The sequence below is a fragment of the Haliotis cracherodii genome, unplaced genomic scaffold (assembly GCF_022045235.1).
Source record: "Haliotis cracherodii isolate W230 unplaced genomic scaffold, xgHalCrac1.p SCAF_3, whole genome shotgun sequence".
Taxonomy (NCBI): Eukaryota; Metazoa; Mollusca; class Gastropoda; order Lepetellida; family Haliotidae; genus Haliotis; species Haliotis cracherodii.
The window spans coordinates 74,985,778-75,007,553 of NW_027266286.1; the positions used below are offsets into that span (position 1 = coordinate 74,985,778).

The following is a 21,776-nucleotide window of genomic DNA, read 5'->3' on the forward strand; positions in this document are numbered from 1 at the left end:
GTTTAGACAGCATATTTTGTTGTGTCATCGGTACCCATAGTTTAGACAGCATATTTTGTTGTGTCATTAGTACCCATAGTTTAAGCGGCATATTGTGTTGTGTCATTAGTACCCATAGTTTAAGCGGCATATTGTGTTGTGTCATTAGTACCCATAGTTTAAGCGGCATATTTTGTTGTGTCATTAGTACCCATAGTTTAGACAGCATCTATTATTGTGTCATTGGTACCCATAGTTTAGACAACATATATTGTTGTGTCATAGGTACCCATAGTTAGACAGCATATATTGTTGTGTCATTGGTACCCATAGTTAGACAGCATATATTGTTGTGTCAGCAGTACCCATAGTTTAGACAGCATATATTGTTGTGTCATTAGTACCCATAGTTTAGACAGCATATTTTGTTGTGTCATCGGTACTCATAGTTAGACAGCATATATTGTTGTGTCAGCAGTACCCATAGTTAGACAGCATCTATTGTTGTGTCATTGGTATTCATAGTTAGACAGCATATATTGTTGTGTCATAGGTACCCTTAGTTTAGACAGCATATATTGTTGTGTCATAGGTACCCATAGTTTAGACAGCATATATTGTTGTGTCATCGGTACTCTTAGTTAGACAGCATATTTTGTTGTGTCATTGGTACTCATAGTTAGACAGCATATATTGTTGTGTCATAGGTACCCATAGTTAGACAGCATATATTGTTGTGTCATTGGTACCCACAGTTAGACAGCATATTTTGTTGTGTCATTGGTACCCATAGTTTAGACGGCATATTTTGTTGTGTCATTGGTACCCATAGTTAGACGGCATATATTGTTGTGTCATAGGTACCCATAGTTAGACAGCATATATTGTTGTGTCATTGGTACCCATAGTTAGACAGCATATATTGTTGTGTCATTGGTACCCACAGTTAGACAGCATATATTGTTGTGTCATTAGTACCCATAGTTTAGACAGCATATTTTGTTGTGTCATTGGTACTCATAGTTGGACAACATATATTGTTGTGTCATTGGTACCCATAGTTTAGACAGCATATATTGTTGTGTCATAGGTACCCATAGTTAGACAGCATATATTGTTGTGTCAGCAGTACCCATAGTTTAGACAGCATATATTGTTGTGTCATTAGTACCCATAGTTTAGACAGCATATTTTGTTGTGTCATCGGTACTCATAGTTAGACAGCATATATTGTTGTGTCAGCAGTACCCATAGTTAGACAGCATCTATTGTTGTGTCATTGGTATTCATAGTTAGACAGCATATATTGTTGTGTCATAGGTACCCTTAGTTTAGACAGCATATATTGTTGTGTCATAGGTACCCATAGTTTAGACAGCATATATTGTTGTGTCATCGGTACTCTTAGTTAGACAGCATATTTTGTTGTGTCATTGGTACTCATAGTTAGACAGCATATATTGTTGTGTCATAGGTACCCATAGTTAGACAGCATATATTGTTGTGTCATTGGTACCCACAGTTAGACAGCATATTTTGTTGTGTCATTGGTACCCATAGTTTAGACGGCATATTTTGTTGTGTCATTGGTACCCATAGTTAGACGGCATATATTGTTGTGTCATAGGTACCCATAGTTAGACAGCATATATTGTTGTGTCATTGGTACCCATAGTTAGACAGCATATATTGTTGTGTCATTGGTACCCACAGTTAGACAGCATATATTGTTGTGTCATTAGTACCCATAGTTTAGACAGCATATTTTGTTGTGTCATTGGTACTCATAGTTGGACAACATATATTGTTGTGTCATTGGTACCCATAGTTTAGACAGCATATATTGTTGTGTCATAGGTACCCATAGTTAGACAGCATATATTGTTGTGTCATAGGTACCCATAGTTAGACAGCATATATTGTTGTGTCAGCGGTTCCCATAGTTAGACAACATATATTGTTGTGTCATCGGTACTCATAGTTTAGACAGCATATGTTGTTGTGTCATTGGTACTCAGAGTTAGACAGCATCTATTGTTGTGTCATCGGTACTCATAGTTAGACAGCATATATTGTTGTGTCATAGGTACCCATAGTTTAGACAGCATATATTGTTGTGTCATCGGTACTCATAGTTAGACAGCATATTTTGTTGTGTCATAGGTACCCATAGTTTAGACAGCATATATTGTTGTGTCATCGGTACTCATAGTTAGACGGCATATATTGTTGTGTCAGCGGTTCCCATAGTTAGACAACATATATTGTTGTGTCATTGGTACCCATAGTTTAGACAGCATGTATTGTTGTGTCCCCGCAAGAACACCTTGAAGTACAACATGTGGATTGATTGATAGTATGGGATAGTATGTTGATAATCAGGGAGTCACCAGGATCTTTGCGTCACGGACATCAGGCAGCACCATCCTTCGCCTTAAGCCCTTTCACTGTCGATTGTCTGGCTCACATCTTCTGAATCAGGGTCAGAATAGGTTCCCAAGATCAAATACTTGTGGTTCCAGCCGACCTGTTATTTGGTGGTTACAATGAGTGATGTGGTCAACTGTGTGTCATGGTGCCTCAGTGTGTGACCGACCAGTGAAGATCCGGGTAAGAGTAGGTCTTCAGAAACCCATGCTTATCGTAAGAGGCGAATCACAGCATCTTTGGTCAGGCTCGCTGGCTTTGCTGATGCATGTCATCGTATCCCAATTGAGTATATCGATGCTCATGATATTTATAACTGGATTGTCTTGTCCAGACTCGATTATTTATAGATCGCCGTCATAAAACTGGAATATTGCTGAGTGCGTCGTTAAACAACAAACGAACAGTGTCACCTGGTTGATGTGTGTCATCGCACTTCTGTGAGGTGGATAGGGGTCCATGTCGTCAATCGGAAGCGGTGTCAATGCCGTCATCAATACAAAACTAAGAGCATTTACCATGATTTTATTTCAGTCGTCATACATACGTAGATAAATAGATGTTTCGTCTGTGGGCCGGACTAACTGGCAGTCAGGGTCCCGACAGGTCTGGTAACAAGTGGACACACAAACTTTGGGTTATTTCTGCATAAGGAAAGAGGAGTTAAACAAGCGTCCAACAGAGTCTGGTTAGAAGGGTGTCACCGTTAGAGTGACGTTACTGCTTCTGCTGAACTTACTTCTTCTGCTCCTCCTCGTAGGACACCCCCACTTCCTGCGACACACCGAACCGAAGTTGAGCGACCCAGTCACGTCCAATGACTGGGTCGCCATTTCCTGCCAAATCACATCTGATTGTATGAAGATTGCCATATCCTGACAAATCACATCTGATTCTATGAAGATAACCATTTCCTGACATATCACATCTGATTCTAAGAAGATAACCATTTCCTGACAAATCACATCTGATTCTATGAAGATTACCATTTCCTGACAAATCACATCTGATTCTATGAAGATTACCATTTCCTGACAAATCACATCTGATTCTATGAAGATTACCATTTCCTGACATATCACATCTGATTCTATGAAGATTACAATTTCCCAACATATCACATCTGATTCTATGAAGATTACTATTTCCTGACATATCACATCTGATTCTATGAAGATTACCATTTCCTGACATATCACATCTGATTCTATGAAGATTACCATTTCCTGACATATCACATCTGATTCTATGAAGATTACAATTTCCTGACATATCACATCTGATTCTATGAAGATTACCATTTCTTGACATATCACATCTGATTCTATAAAGATTACCATTTCCTGACAAATCACATCTGATTCTATGAAGAGTACCATTTCCAAGTCTTACAATGTTTGAAACAGTTGGCGTTGCCGTTGCCCATAGACAAAACATTGAAAGAAGGGAACGTAAAATCACTTTATGTAAACTCATATATCGCCTTCAGATGTTCAGCATTCTTTTCAGCTATTATAGAAGAGTATGTGGGTTTGGGTTTTTTCTACGCTAAACTATGCGACAGTAGCCTGTAAACAAACGAATCTGGACCAGACAATCCAGTGACTGATATCATGAGCATCGATCCACGCAAGTCCCCGAAACTGCCCACCGGATCCGCTGACCTGCCCCTGACGGCAAGCTGGGGACTAATTCAAACCCCGAATCCCAACGGGTGACTCAGTAAAGAGTCTAGAGCCACGGAAACTGACGATCCTGACCGAGGCGTCTCCGGTGGCCTCCCGCACTACATGCGTCAGTAAGAGTGGTTCATGTTTACGCTTTTTCGCATCTCTCTTCTATTAAGGTGCCAACAGTAAAAAATACAACACGTTTCTTTGGTTTTTTTAACAAAAGCAGTTTTAATGATGTCTTAATATCGCACAGGTATGACAACACATTATTTCACAAGTGACACTTTGAATAAATGTAAAGGGGGATTTCTTTTAAAAAACGCGATGAACAGTTTTTTTTCTCAGCCTCAGATACTTCCTCAGATTTAAAATGTTTTTATCGCCTCACTCGAGACACGTGACCTTCCAACATTGGATAATGATCATGTCGCTACTTTCTTAGTTTGTCATTAATATTACAAGGCCTCACTCGACACAGATGTATCCTGGGAAATGCCGTACTTAAACTTGAGTTGCCCGGCAACTTTCCACGTGACTTTCTTCCCTTGGATGGTGACCATATCGTTGGGGTTGAATCTGCCTTTGGCACTCTCGTCCTGGAGGATGGTGGCTATGTCACCTTCGGTTACAGTTTGCGACGCACCGTTGGTCATCCTGACCAGCACTTTGCCTCTGATGTGAACCTCGGCGTCAAAGTCGAACTGGCTCTCCGTCTCCGTGACGCACAGGGTGGCTGTGGTGCGGGTGTAGGGCTGGGCCTTCACTGTGGAGTTCAGAGACCACTTGATGGAATGTTTCACCGTGTTGTCGTCCTCCTGTTTGATGTGGACGTCGCTGCCGAAGCTCGCAGTGGATTTGGAGATGCTCTCGGGGACGTCAATGTTGATGCCGACGTCGCCGCCTTTGGAGAAGCCCTTTGTGATGCTGGTCCTGACGACAGCCTCGGTTTCCCTCTCCATCATGAAGGTGTGGCTCTGGACCTCCTCAGTGTTGTTTTCATAGTTGGAAGTGAAGACGACCTGGGAGTTGGTGTTGCTGTTCTGGGATTGTCTGCGTCCTCCATACTGCTGCCGCTGATACATGCTGTGGGGCGTGAAGCTCGAGCTGACGGTGGAGAAGTGGACTTTGTGCCAGTCGATGTCCATCGCCTTGTTGCTGGTGTTTCCGACCCCCACTCGGTGCTCTACCCACTTTCTGATAACAGATTCAAGCTCGATGACTCCCATGTTGATTTCTGAAAGGAAAAATCAAATAAGCTTACAAACACTACCTAAATAGGTACATGTATAAATAATAGCCACAGCCACAACGATAACAAATCTTTAATAGAGGCCACTGTACGATCCCGACTCCCGCGAAAATGTGAATATATACATAACTGCTTCGTTCAAATGAATTATAAAGAAATATTGATGAACACACAGGTGAGCGTGCTGACGTCAGGCATAGCACTCTTCACATTGTTACATTATCATGTAATACTCTATATAGACCACCAACGTACATTACCTCGACTCGTTTACTACACACGAAACTAAGTTACACTCTATCATTTATTCTCTGATTCCAAAATAGCGGCTTCCACGATAAAGGAAAATATCCCTTACATGTTACTAAAAATGTTCAACTCCTATTCCCATCTTACGGCAGATATAAGGTATACATGACATTGTCGGTTGGCGATAGGTCCGATTTATATTCTGTCAGCCCTGATTAAATTTCCCTGCTAAATACCTGAGAAATAATTCCCACATCCTATATATCCTCTTGATATTTAAAAATACCAAAATGAAATTGTATCACATACAGACAAACATATAATAAGTACAAACATATTAGAAAATGAAATTTTAGAAATATCAAACTCACTTACTCATTTTTTAGATAATCGGTTTTAGAAATATCAAACTCACTTAGATTAATTAGAGTTTGCAAATAAGACACGAAAATATGAGACGATAACGCATGACTGAAATTAAATATGTACACCTACCTTGTGTGAGTACTGACACTTAATATTCAGTGTGAAGGTGGGGAGAGGCAAATACTTGACGAAGAGAACGCTTGAAGCTCAGTCTCCGAATGGAAAGCAGTCCTGAAAGTAGTGTCCATTTATACCATGTTCTGAAATTAAATATAAATCCATGTCAGACCTGGAATATTCTTCACGTTTTTGATGATCGGGAAATTCTTCAAGTCAGTGGATTTTCCTTTCCATTGTCTGCACGTGCTCGACGACTGGGGATTTACTTTATATTTATATCCACACGTCGACTGTGCAATAAGACTTATGACATCAGTGACGATAATATATCCACATCATGTTGCTCTATCACCCACTTGCCACAGCTCGATCGGACCACTCAGGTAACTAGTCAATCAATAAGGACAACGCGCATCGATTCTCGCGAGCTGCCGAGAAGCACACACATACATACCCGCCACGGCCGAGCTATAACCCCCCCCCCCCCCCCCCCCCCCCCCCCCCCCCCACACACACACACACACATACCCCGCCACGGCCGAGCTATAACACAACTCTTTTCGTGTACTGCCATAACGCTTCTATCCGTGTAATGAGCTCAGGGCTCGAGTCGTGTATACCAGTCGGTATCAATAGCTATGGCTGCACTCTGCCGTACCTATACTTAACTCGCATGAATGGGATTGATCTACACATTGCATTGCGGGCTAAGCCAGTGTTGAGGCTGCCGCGTTGTGAATGACAACACACACACACATACACGCACGCACGCACGCACGCACGCACGCACGCACGACACACACACGCACACACGCACACACACACACACACACACACACACACACACACACACACACACACAGAGTTATGTGTTGAGTTAAACGGTAGTGTGGTGTCATCAGGTCAGTTCTATATGGCAGAGAGACCCATTGACTAGGGTGGTGTCATCAGGTCGGTTCTATATGGGAGGAGAGACCCATTGACTAGGGTGGTGTCATCAGGTCGGTTCTATATGGGAGGAGAGACCAAATGGCACAGACTGTAGACATTTAATACATTACTGAAACACAGGAGCAAGGGTAGGGTGCTGACAAACCAGATCGACCAGACCTCGGGCTAATGTCACTTATGGGCGGTGGAAATTAAGTTACTTTACTTGTATACACTGGGCCTTGTCAAACGCGGAATCTGAATATTGCGAAATGTATTTTGATATGTTTCATTACCATATTCCCGGAGTATGACGTTCAGGGTTTTACCATACAACGTGACATCTTTAAATATCACCATATACCAACAACGCATTCATGAATATTATGAATTGAAGTTCTGTCATGGGTATATTTGGAATGTTTTATGACCAGCCCACAGTAGTTATACACCATTCTTATGTCGCAATAGAAGCTACAGCTTGATATGGAGTTTTTTCCCGGAGTGGAGTGGAAACTGGTAGTTTAGACAACATGCAGTCAGGGGGCTGATAGCCTTGTTTTCCCGAAATCCACATAATTAGACAGCATATTTTGTTGTGTCATAGGTACCCATAGTTTAGACAGCATATATTGTTGTGTCATAGGTACCCATAGTTAGACAGCATATATTGTTGTGTCATAGGTAACCATAGTTTAGACAGCATCTATTATTGTGTCATCAGTACCCATAGTTAGACAACATATATTGTTGTGTCAGCGGTACCCATAGTTTAGACGGCATCTATTGTTGTGTCATTGGTACCCATAGTTACACAGCATATATTGTTGTGTCATCGGTAACCATAGTTTAGACAGCATCTATTGTTGTGTCATAGGTACCCATAGTTAGACGGTATATTTTGTTGTGTCAGCGGTACCCATAGTTAGACAGCATATATTGTTGTGTCATTGGTAACCATAGTTTAGACAGCATCTATTGTTGTGTCATAGGTACCCATAGTTAGACGGTATATTTTGTTGTGTCATCGGTACCCATAGTTAGACAGCATATATTGTTGTGTCATCGGTACCCATAGTTTAGACAGCATATATTGTTGTGTCAGCGGTACCCATAGTTAGACGGCATATATTGTTGTGTCATTAGTACCCATAGTTAGACAGCATCTATTGTTGTGTCATTGGTACTCATAGTTAGACAGCATATATTGTTGTGTCATTGGTACACATAGTTAGACAGCATATATTGTTGTGTCAGCGGTACCCATAGTTTAGACAGCATATATTGTTGTGTCATTGGTACTCATAGTTAGACAACATATATTGTTGTGTCATTGGTACTCATAGTTAGACAACATATATTGTTGTGTCATTGGTACCCATAGTTAGACAACATATATTGTTGTGTCAGCGGTACCCATAGTTAGACAGCATATATTGTTGTGTCAGCGGTACCCATAGTTTAGACGGCATATATTGTTGTGTCAGCAGTACCCATAGTTAGACGGCATATATTGTTGTGTCAGCGGTACCCATAGTTTAGACGGCATATATTGTTGTGTCAGCAGTACCCATAGTTAGACGGCATATATTGTTGTGTCATTGGTACCCATAGTTAGACAGCATGTATTGTTGTGTCAGCAGTACCCATAGTTAGACAGCATCTATTGTTGTGTCATTGGTACCCATAGTTAGACGGCATATATTGTTGTGTCATTGGTACCCATAGTTTAGACAGCATGTACTGTTGTGTCGGCGGTACCCATAGTTAAGACAGCATATATTGTTGTGTCATTGGTACCCATAGTTAAGACAGCATATATTGTTGTGTCATTGGTACCCATAGTTAAGACAGCATATATTGTTGTGTCAACGGTACCCATAGTTTAGACAGCATGTATTGTTGTGTCCCCGCAAGAACACCTTGAAGTACAACATGTGGATTGATTGATAGTATGGGATAGTATGTTGATAATCAGGGAGTCACCAGGATCTTTGCGTCACGGACATCAGGCAGCACCATCCTTCGCCTTAAGCCCTTTCACTGTCGATTGTCTGTCTCACATCTTCTGAATCAGGGTCAGAATAGGTTCCCAAGATCAAATACTTGTGGTTCAAGCCGACCTGTTATTTGGTGGTTACAATGAGTGATGTGGTTAACTGTGTGTCATGGTGCCTCAGTGTGTGACCGACCAGTGAAGATCCGGGTAAGAGTAGGTCTTCAGAAACCCACGCTTATCGTAAGAGGCGAATAACAGCATCTTTGGTCAGGCTCGCTGGCTTTGCTGATGCTATCATTGTATCCCAATTGAGTATATCGATGCTCTTGATATTTATAACTGGATTGTCTGGTCCAGAATCGATTATTTATAGACCGCCGTCATATAGCTGGAATATTGCTGAGTGCGTCGTTAAACAAAAAACGAACAATGTCACCTGGTTGATGTATGTCATCGCACTTCTGTGAGATGGATAGGGGTCCATGTCGTCCATCAGGAGCGGTGCTCATATTATCAACCACTGGTTTGCCCTGACACTCACTCACTCACTCACTTACATATTTGTATTTTGATCTTTCCATACAACTCACATCCTACACCGACCTGTGTATGATTATAAAATGGCTGCCATAAAAGCCGAGATCCCGGCATCAATACAAAACTCAGAGAAGTTACCATGATTTTATTTTGGTCGTCATACAGACGTAGATAAATAGATGTTTGGCAGTCAGGGTCCCGACAGACCTGGTAACAAGGATGTTTCATCTGTGGACCGGACTAACTGGCAGTCAGGGTCCCGACAGATCTGGTAACAAGTGGACACACAAACTTTGGGTTATTTCTGCATAAGGAAAGAGGAGTTAAACAAGAGTCCAACAGAGTCTGGTTAGAAGGGTGTCACCACCAGAGTGACGTTACTGCTTCTGCTGAACTTACTTCTTCTGCTCCTCCTCGTTGTACACCTCCACTTCCTGCGACACACCGAACCGGAAGTTGAGCGACCCAGTCACGTCCCAGGTTACCTTCCTTGATCCGGTGTCAACGGCGACACCCGGTGTTTGCTTGAATTTGGCATCTTCATCCAAGATGGTGGCCAGGTCATTCTCCATGACCCGTAGAACTAATCCGCTGCCATCCATGATCCGTACCAGAACCCGCCCCTTCAAGGTGACCTTGGCCTGGAAGGTGAAGTCATACGTCTCCTCTTCAATCCTGAGGACGGCGACCGTTGTCTTACCAGGCGGGGCGTTCACCTTGGAGGTGATGGACCAGTTCACAGAGTGCTTCACCGTGTTCTCGTCCTCTGTCTCCACGCTCACGTCCGACCCGAAGCTGCCCGTTGCATTGGAGACATCGTCAGGAACGCTGATCTGTATTCCAACGTTGCCGTCTCTGGTGAAGCCGTTTGACAAAGAGGTCGTGACCGTGGCCTCGATCTGTTTCTCCATGATGAATGTATGTTCCTGGGTGGCGTTCGTCCTGTTCGTGTATTTGGATCTGAACAGGACACCAGATGGAGAATGAGAGCCAGTAGCAAGCGAGGGTCTAGTGAGGAACTTTGGGTCTGTGGTTCTGATACGGAGTTTCTTGGTTTCAACCTCTAGCCTCACGACACCTTTGCTAACATCCCCGTCACTGATGTTGCTCCACTTCTTGGCCCAATCCTCCAATGGCTTATGGAGGTCGTGAACTGGCATGTTCTGACAAAACCAATACATGTATTAACAATTACCCAAAGTTACTCCATTCTAACTACATCTTAATTTTAACCATATGAAAGGGACAACCTTTCTGAAAATGTTTTTAACGTTTCAGTTAAGACATCAAAACTCTGCATAAAGTAATGAAACAATTTGTCATAAAGAGAGAAATTGGATATAAAATTAACCCAGTAAGAGACTTCAAGCCGACAAGCAAATGTAAAAATAAGTCACAATAAGGGAATATAAGTGACAAGCTTAATTTACTCATAAACCCACATACTATTCTATTGCACCAAGGTAACGATACATTAAACCTGGACATATAGCACAACACGACTATTAATGACGTAAACTATTGATCAGCTGACACTTACCAACGTAGAAGGGTGGCTGTCGGCAGAATTGGGTAGAAGTGGTCCAACTCGTAGATGCCCGGGGAATGGAGTCTTTCCGTCAGGGTCTGCACTTTATGCATGTTCTAGCCTGAAATAACGACAACGCAGACCACAACTACGATACATGGGATTTCTCTGACGCCTCGGGATCTGTGTCATTTACAGAAATAGACCCAACAGGAGGGTTTGCCACGACGCATTCTAACTATGGAATTATTAGAATCACAGTGTGGACCTGGCTCGATGGTATCTCGCGCCATGGGGTGAACTACGTGGCACTAACTGTAACTCGGGAATCTACACAAGGTCTAATATAGACTCCCTCACAGTGTGCGAGCCCAGTCTTAATTTTATAACTGATATTTTTTCCCGCCAAAAAAAAAAAGCCTCGTTCTCAAGTGCGACCTATATACAGTAAACATAGTTTGCTAGCAGTCGACAGATTTACTCTCTAGTCTCTGTCAACTGGACAAACAGAGGGCATTACTAAAAAACGGTGTTTTGTTTGTTTTATTAGTTGTCCATGTGACTCAATATATTCACTGAAAATTGATGCTTTTTCACCTTGGTGATAAAATATATTCATTTCATGATTAGGACCATCTTTGGTCAACTTTCCCAGCTGTATCTATACCTGACAGGACTACATGTGCTACCATCATGAAACGATGTCTTACATTTCATTCATACTATTATTCTAACTTCTATTTTCTCTTCTTTGTAAGTACCTGACTTTTTGGATGGCATTTTGAACATTTTGATGGCCATGCACGCTTCCTAATACAGATGCTATGTCAATGTGCCCCCATGAATATTACAGATATAGAACTTTCATAACCCAAGGTAGCACATGGCATTTAATATATATCAATAGTCAATTAACTGAAACTGGTATTGAAAAGAATCGTGTATGCTTTGTCCAGACAAAGAAGGTACCACGTAAGTTCTCTAAATACTGAAGCCCTCAGACAATGGGAGACAGAAACGGCTTTGCGTTGACGGCCATTGAGCAAACTGTATGTGATTGGCGTATTTAATCAGGCAGGGAAATTGCATTTTGATTGTCAGGGCTGGTGTAGTGAGTTGTTGGTTTCCTTACGTCGTTTATTGTCCCTGGGAATCATGGTTACATTTTGAATAAATCCGATTTTATAATGCTCGTAATGGTCGTCCTATTCGCATTTCGCCGCCTTATGAATCTGTGTACTGACTTCAAAGTTCCACCGGGCGGTGGGTTAGCCTAGTGGTTAAAACGTTCACTCGTCACGCCGAAGACCCGGGTTCGATTACCCACATGGTTACAAAGTGTGAAGCCCATGTCTGGTGTTCCCCTCCCTTATGTTACTGGAATATTGCGCAAGCTTGCGTAAAACCAAACTCACTCACTCATTCATTACTCAGGGCTCAATGGAGTTAAAGTACATCAAGGCGTGTCACCACGCGAGGAAAGCGGTGCATCAGGTGGTAAATATTTACCCTGTGATCATGGTAATCACGGTACACGAGAGTAGGTGTAGTAGTATAGGTAATAGGGGTTCTGGCTCACTTCCACTGGAACGGGATTCATATACTTATACCACCACTACAGGAGGAATTTTTTATGCCAAAATGACTATGCGATTCAATGATAGTCATGAGATTAAGTTAAATTGACCACCACCTGGAGTCTATGATATAAATTTTTATAGGTAATGGGGGTTCTGGCTCACTTCCACTGGAGCTGGATTCATATACCTATACTGCTACTACAGGGGGAATTTTTTATGCCAAAATGATTATGCGATTCAACGATAGTCATGGCTCTAGCTCACCAATACCTGGGTCCAATCATTGCTTTAGATGAGTCTAAATGGTAATAAAAATATTCTTCATTATTTTTATCTATAAAGCGATATTCAACATTTTTATTAAGTTCTTCGTTCATTTTACTAGGAGACCAGACTATATAACTACACTCTTTTTGTAAATTGATAAGAAACAATTGATTACCGTATTTGGTTGGTTTGACATCACTGATATAATAAAACCCTTGTGGTAATTCTCTCCATTTAATAGTTTTTTCCATTATTATATATTTATGTAAGCATTTGTCTAAATGTAATCACACGATATTTTTAATCTCCAACCAGTTCTTTGGTTTTGGCACGGAATAATTGACGCGCTTGTTGCCTCCCTTGTTCTATGAACTTTTTGTTATCGTCTTCGCTAATACCACTGGTCTTATGAGATTTTGATCGAATCTCCTGCTTCATTTCATTGTATTTGGTGAGTTCTGACAGCACTAAACGAAACTCATCCTCGGATATCTTACAATCGGCCACTGCTGTCGAAATATGGTCCTCGATGCTGTTCAACTTTGCTTCGGCTAGTATCCGAATACTATCGTGTTTTAATGCTTTCTTTTGCAACCTACGAGAAATGAATTTTATCGCTATTCCTGCCAGTCCCGAGGCTCCAGCCGCTATTTCCATGCCGAGCACGATAGGCACGGCGATTATAGTTGATAGTAAACCGACACCGGCTACACCGAGTCCCATGCCAGCTACTACAAGCGCGGTGTCAACTCCGTCCAGAGCATTCACGGCTCTGCGATACTTTTTATACAATCCAAGTCTCAACTCCCTATCCTTTTCTATTCGATGTTTTATGTCGTTTATTTGATGTAATCGAAATCCATCAACAGTTTCCATCATTTCATCGAGCGCTGGATATAAACTCATAGTGTATATTACGAATATATAATAGTCTTTAATTGGTCTTGCTTAAATGTTTTGAGAGTATACATCAACCTTATCAAATGTATATTATACGGCAAGAATATCTTAGAAAGGGAAATACTACCACTTTTAATAATTTGAACCCCCTCGAGGGATGTAACGGGTGATGCACCGACATGAATAATACTGCAACGTTGACGCTCGTGTTTCTTGAGCCATTTAATCGATAGACCTGGTAATATTTCGAAGGCATCTACCGGTGCATCTCCGAACAAGACTTCAATAATAAGCGTAGAAATATTAGGTATTGCACTCAAGTTCTGTTTAATATCATCGAATTCGGTAACCAAATTTAAACTAACATTTTGGATTGCCGGACGACTATATAACATATGACCTGGTTTTTCTGGCAGGGGAGTGACTAACACACTTTTTCGTTTTGACGGGATATAGGCCGCGAGTACGATGCCACTATTTATTATCTTAGTTAAATTATGTCCCTTACCCATCATCGCATAAGGTGGGGTAATGACGATATTAAGTAGCCACTTGATGTTTGCCTCAACCATAGTCCATTTATTCTCACTGTTGTAAATGATATTGTACGGAGTGGTTTTAAGGAGTCTACTAACGTCGACATCGCTTAAATCTTCTAGATTACCCGCGAATGTAACTTCTTTCCGCTTGTATACATTATCGTGTAAGTGTAAAGCGTATAACTTACCATTGGTACCGGGTTTATCGAATCCTTCTGTGTCTCCGAGATCGGAAAGCGCAATTGTATTACATTGTCTTATCGTTCCAGGGCCTGATGCATCAACCATTATTTATAATATGGAGTGTTACACTTAAGTATCCTATATGTACAGGTTGGTGTTTTACATCTAATACAGAAATTTTGAGGTCTGAAATAATACCACGCTTCAATTTTTTATATTGTAATGATGAGAAAGATTCCGTTCTACCGCTATTGTATTTTTCATTCTTCACTGGAACACTTCTGAGTAGAGTTGAAGGACTTTCTTGTTGAATATTATCCGTCGTGCTGATTTGATCAAGATGGATGCACAGCTCTTTATAGGGAGCTAAATCGGGTAATGTATTTCCCTCATTTGATGAATCGACTATTATAGTATAATTGGTTGCAAATCCAATTGTAATTCTTAAGTTCCTGTAAGGAATTACACCCATTCCTCCAGGGGATAATTTCAGTCTCCCAGTCGCCTCATTTTGTGTTAGACTAGCTCCATAAGGCTTAAAAAATTCATCATTGAGTGAGCATACGCTGTAATACCCATCAGGTATAGTAATAATTCTATCTCTTTCATGTGTTAATATTATCTCATTATTTCCTCTCGCAGCACTTATATTGGTCCACCGCGGGTAATAGGTTACATCGCATAGAGCGACTTCGAGTTGTCCATCCGAGTTATCGATAGTACGAAGCAGTTCAATAGACTGACTATTTGTTATTCCCAGGAGTGTAACATACATATCAAATATACAATGATACTATATCATAACTTAAATATGGAATCAATCATTATTTATAATATGGAGTGTTACACTTAAGTATCCTACATGCACAGGTTGGTGTTTTACATCTAATACAGAAATTTTGAGGTCTGAAATAATACCACGCTTCAATTTTTTATATTGTAATAACGAGAAAGATTCCGTTCTACCGCTATTGTATTTTACATCTTTGACCGGAACACTTCTGAGTAGAGTTGAAGGACTTTCTTGTTGAATATTATCCGTCGTGCTTATTTGATCAAGATGGATGAACAACTCTTTATAGGGAACTAAATCAGGTACGTTGTTAATACCTGCAGTCACTTGTACACCGCGTCGTATTGTTATTGCCCGATAAAATCCAAGTGCGTATGCTAAGTTCTCATTAATAATTATATCTTCGTTTTCATTGATGATTTTCACTGTCCCAGTGGCCTCACTTTGTGTGATACTAATTTCATTATCAAAATAATTATTAAAAAATCCATTATTAAAAAATTCATCATTGAGTGAGCTTATGCTGTAATACCCATCAGGTATAGTACTACCTCTACCTTTGTCACTTATTTTAAATATCTTATTATTACCTCTCGCAGCACTTATATTGGTCCACCGTTGGTAATACGTTATATCGCATAGAGCTACTTCGAGTTGTCCGTCCGAGTTATCGATAGTTTGAAGCAGTTCAATAGACTGGCCATTTGTTATTCCCGGGAGTGTAACATACATATTAAATATACAATGATACTATATCATAACTTAAATATGAAATCAACTTACATTACTAATCAATCGATTATAGTAACTGCCTCCGGTGCTGAATTTTTAGTTAAATTCCCCGATATCTTTGAAAAGTACAGGGTCACGGCAACTAGCGATAAAATGGTGCACGATTGGTTTCACAATCCGATGCAATTTTGGCAGAATCAGTTAAACTTTGCCATTTGGTGTGCCACAACGGGATGTGGCGTATCTCTTTACGCTCCAGGATTTGAACTGAATAAGTCTGTTATGTCATTCCACGTGTACTATCAGATTAGACGTATACTTAAAGAAATTAGTGCTCCATTACCGCAGGATCGAGCGTGGAATGCCACAAATAATAATTATGATAGGTCCGCGTATGAGCGTATTTGTCAGGAATTTAATGTTTCTACGAGTAAAGATTGGCGTATTAAAGGAGCAAACCATGGTCTAGGTGTTCCTTACACAGAGGAAAATAAATCCGTCAAAGAAGAAAGCGATTATGTATATAGAGAACTTCATAAACCTGGTCTTAATTTTTATAAGTTGCGGCAGGCCAGCAAACTTTACTCAAGAATGTATGATTATCGGTATAAAGTCGGTCATTGGTATCATGGCTGGGAACTTTATAGTAATGATTGGAGAGGGGATATTATGAGTTTTAAGAGTGGTTTAATTTACATTGTTACAAAATTTATACAAATGAACGATACCACAAACGCTTGGAATGAATTTCTTAATGATAAAACGGAAAACAATTTTACTAATCCAGGATTTGTAAGAGTTAATGAATCGATAAGAACTTATGTATGGGCAATTCTCGGTGCACAATCGCAAACACGAACGTCCATTATCGGTTCTGGGACGGCGCTCGATGCGCAAAAACAGTTTGTCTCAAACGTGGAGGACGCCATTAATTCACCAGTTGACATACCATCGTCTATAAAGCGTTTTCAAGATGCATTACAGTACGCTCAATCCAAAGTGGACTTTGTTTATGCACCGGGACTATACATGTCTCCGAGTAATATGGAACTTAAGATCGGTCAAGTGATCGGTTATAATAATAAAATTGTTATCGCTACCGATCAACAAAAACCAGGTATAAATTCAGATATGAACGTCGAATTAATAACGCAAACGATCACGGGTGAAAAGGGAATAGTCAAGCCGCAAACATCTTTTAATGCTCAACCATCTACTGACGCACAAGTTTCACCGCATATTGCGGCTAAAAATCAACAACATATCGATGAAAAAACAGCGCTTGTAGTGGGTGGAGTCTCGGTTGGTTTACTCATGATTTGGTGGTTAAATAGTTCTTAGCGAACACGTACAACAACCCTGCAATTGCTACGATCAACCCCCACAAGTTTTGACTAAGCCAAGTGGTGGTCTTAGCTAATAAATTCAATAGCCAGGAAACAACACTCCCTATTATACCGGGAAGTGCAGCCGCGGCTTTCTCAGCTAGCTTTCCCAGTGCTGAACCTAATGCTTTTAAATGCTTTTTTATCCACTCTCTTATACCGTTTTTATCATTAGGCGGTGTACTACCACCTGTACTACCACCTGTTAATGAGAGAGTCAAAGTCGATATAATAAATCCCAACGCGGTTAAAATACTAGCAATTGTTATTCCCTGTTCTCTGAACAATGTTTTAATTTTATCGCACAGTGTAGTATCATCGTTTAGGACTTGATCGATAGTTTCTCGAATACGACTGATTTGCGAACGAAGTGCCTTTCTATTACTGGAAGCCGCTTCGAGGCGGGCCAATCTTTCCTCTTCTAGGTTACGCAATCTTTCAGCAACGCGGCGTCTACTGAATTCATCGCCCGCCTGTTCGAGTTTTGTTTTCTCTTGAGCTATGTGTTTGTCGATTTCGGATAGCTTGGCTATATTATTGATGAGTTCTCCCCGCATAGTTTGCATTGCCTTGTCAAGACCTCGTAATTCCCTAATACTGAACTCTGAATGTGGTACCTGTAACGTTGAATTATCGTAGTATGTATCTAAGATTTCTCCGAGTCCGTCCGAGGCCACCATCGAGGCTGCTTCCAAATCATCTGTATTAACGAGTTCTTTCCTCATAGTCTGAAGAGCCTTAGTAGTCTTCGCGGGAAGTCGTCGGTAGTCTACAAAACCTAATTCATCACGAACAAAGCCGATGCCTTTTTTAGCGGCTATCGTAGACAAGGCTAGGGGCTTACGAGTACGAGAATGCATAAGATCAATATCCGGAGCGCCACGCAGTCGCAATATTCCTTTACTATCTATCTCAAACTTTGAATATTCACGACCTATTGGAGTATCATCTTTTAATGCATCGTAATAATCATCAACGGCTGGTTTTAAAAGTTCATCATTTACGGTTGGGATCATAAAGCTGGTTTCATCAGTACCCTCTTCGATTGTACTAGTATCAGTTATGTTATCTAGATCAAAGTCATTATGTTCAAAATCAGTCATTTTTATATTAAACATAGGGTACATGTTTTCAATATAACAATGTCTTCGCAATACGGACGCAAGTTAAACCCACAACGCAGACTTCGAGATCCATTAGGGGTCAAAGCAATTCGTCAGTCTGTAACTATAACTAATAACCCTAGTACCATCGATCAGAATCAAACGCTTCTGGTTCGCTTTCCTAATCTCGGCGCACACGATGTGTTAGTTCCGGGAACTGTCCGACTAGCATTTACGATTAGTTTGACTTCTGCCGACGTTAACAGGGAGCCCGTTCAGAACTTAGGTCGTGCTATCGTTAAGAAAATCGCTATTAAAATTAGCGGTAATGAGGTTTTGAGTATCGACGATAGCGATGTATACTATTGTTACATGGATCTCTGGAGAACGGATAAAGAGCGGGAAAACTTACAGTACCAAGGTATTTGTAATAAGAACACTTTGAGACTGCGCGTAGATGCTTCTAGTGGTGATGGTACTATCGTAAAAGATCAGGCCGTTGCCGACGCATTAGGTAACCGATTCTATATTCCCCTAGACTTTGAATTACTAGATTCCCACATGCCTTTTTATCAAGCATCCCTAGGAGATAGGTTAGAATACGAACTCACTTTTAACGACTACGGTAGAGTAATCTGAGCTGCTGAAGATGCTAGCTATTCCATTGACAATATCTCGCTCGAGTACGATATGATAACGGATCCCGAATTAGCCAGACAAATTCGTAACCAGTATTCGGGAAGTTTAGCCATTTTGTACGATCGCGTGCTGCGACACCGAAAGATCACGAGGGACAAAAAAGATACGTTGTGGAATATCAATCTAAACGTCCCCACGAGGTCGTTGAAGGGTATTTTAATGTTGTTCGAGGACCCCTCCGATGCGTTTAAAAGAAATACCGAGAAGTTCTACAATCCCAAGATTACGAAAGTAGAATTGACTATCGAGGGCGTTCCTAATCAACTATATAGCCAAGGAATGCTATCGCATCAACAGTGGGATGAGATTAAAAAACTTCCTTCTATAAAACGCTCTCCGGAAGTTAACGCGGTCGTGAAAGATCTGTCTCTCGGGAGTGTATCGATGGGTGAATACCTCACCTCGAAGTACGCGCTATGGCTCGACATGCGAACAACGGACGATGACCAATTACACGGCAGTGGGAGGAGAATAGAAAATGCTAGCGAGGGTGTCACCATACAGATAACGAAGCTCCTCGAATCAGCTGGTAAATTAAACATATATTTGTACGTGATTATGGATGCGCAACTTAATATACAAAATGGGAGATTCGTGCAAGCAATCTATTGATAATCTTTTACCTAAAGATCCGCACTGCGCTATCATATGCGGGCAAACGGGCTGCGGAAAAACAGCCTTTATTCTAGATATTTTAGAAAGTCATTATCGGGACGTTTTCGATCATATTATTATTCTGTGCCCGACTATAAGCGTTAATAAAACATACTTATCGAGAGATTGGGTAATGAATGACGACGGAATACACAGAGTCGATCCGGGCGATCGTTTACAAGACTGTCTCCGAGTATGTCACGAAAAATACAAAGGAGAATCAACCCTTTTCGTAATAGACGACTGCAGCGCGAGTAAAGAACTCACAAAAAAGAAAGATATGCTTTCATATTTAGCATTCTCCGGTCGGCATACTCAACATAGCGTTTGGGTACTTACTCAAAAATACAACTCTGTCCTGAAAGATCTCAGAGAGCAGACCAAATGGGTAGCGCTGTTTCATTGCAAAGACCGAGATTCATTCGAGGAATGTTTACGCGAAAATGACGTCATTTATACCAAGAATGAACGTGACAAAGTCAGAAAAGTGTTAGCAGCAACGAAGCACTGTAAACTCGTATTAAAAACCGATCAACCAGCTGCTTACGCAATTGCTTAGCAAAATGTAGCAACTGCTTAGCAAATTATAGCAAAAATGTAGCAAATTATAGCAAAATGTAGCAAAATTGTAGCAAATTGAACATTAGCGGTTAATATTACATAAAATGTGGTTCGAAATCATCATTCTTTCGCAACAGTTCATTATTACGGGATGTATTGGATACGTCATATTATATTATGTTAGACTTAAATATCTCCTTAGGTATTACATTATGGAATGCGACGAACTCATCGAACAAATTCTCAAAGAATCTGATCAAAATGTAGATACACATCAACATGCAGATAAACATAGAGAAAGACTCGCGGCTTTGGTAGCCGGTGGAAAATGTTCCCAATATTTGGGAGAAAATTATACCATCGAAAAAATTGATAACATGACCGACGAAGAGATTAAAAAACTGTACGCGCGTTACGAGTCTAGACTGGGAGCTACCATGACTAAAACTATAGGGTCGTCTATATTACAACTATACACAGTCGTAGCTAGTACGTTTCTCCCCATCCCGGCAGAACATCGCATGTATTTATGCGAATCTCTAGAGAAAGACCCATTCATCGAACACGCTATAAGCTCAGTGAGCTGTGAGTTTTATCATAGATTCGGAATGTTCTTAGCTCCGTTCACCACAGCTTTAATAATGGCTAGGTATTGTCAATTTAAACATACGTGCCCACTTAATAATATAAATGGAGACTCAACAGATTGCGGAAACACAACAGGTGACACCACAACAGATTGCGCAACCACAACAGATTACGGAATCGCAACAACAGATTGCGGAAACAGAACCACAAGTGAATGAGGATGAACCACAAGTGAATGAGAAACCACCACAAAAACAACCCAGAGTTACTAAGAACCCCAAAAAAATAGCTGCAGGAAGAAAGGGAGGGCTGGCGCGCAAAGCAAAATTAATAAAAAATTCAAATCCGATTAAAACATGGGCACTAGTAGGAGTTGCTGGTATAGCGGCTGTATGGTTCTTTTATAAGACCGGAGAAGATAAAACGTCACCCCCGCCGCAACAACAAGTTCAATTAGAGGTTAGTCCTCATATAATGCTATAAGAAGCATGACTACTCCAGTTACAGACGGTAAAATGTTGGTAAACGCGACGTATCATTCAGCGGTGGTCACCGGCTTGGCCATTGGCTATGCCCGTATGGCTAAAATGCTTACTAAAGCCACACCTCCCAAGCTAGATTTTAATGGATTTGATATAGGTATGATGATTCTGGATATTGGATTAGCAATGGCAACGAAGGATATGCTCATCAAACAAGGACTTATCCCGGAAGACATAAGGAAGTAATTAAACA

At 40.9% G+C, this 21,776-nt stretch overlaps 2 protein-coding genes across 2 annotated transcripts; both read right to left on the reverse strand.

Moving 5' to 3' along the window:
* Nucleotides 1-4,521: 4,521 nt before the first annotated feature.
* On the reverse strand, nucleotides 4,522-6,152 carry LOC139474527 (uncharacterized). Its single transcript, XM_071257579.1, has 2 exons — nucleotides 6,073-6,152; nucleotides 4,522-5,313 (listed from the first exon to the last, which is right to left on the reverse strand). Exon 2 carries the CDS (start codon nucleotides 5,303-5,305, stop codon nucleotides 4,535-4,537), a length of 771 nt encoding a protein of 256 aa, XP_071113680.1. The 5' UTR covers nucleotides 5,306-5,313; nucleotides 6,073-6,152; the 3' UTR covers nucleotides 4,522-4,534.
* Nucleotides 6,153-9,723: 3,571 nt separating this feature from the next.
* LOC139475105 (uncharacterized) lies at nucleotides 9,724-10,689 on the reverse strand. Its single transcript, XM_071258355.1, has one exon. It carries the CDS (start codon nucleotides 10,687-10,689, stop codon nucleotides 9,925-9,927), a length of 765 nt encoding a protein of 254 aa, XP_071114456.1. The 3' UTR covers nucleotides 9,724-9,924.
* Nucleotides 10,690-21,776: the final 11,087 nt, after the last annotated feature.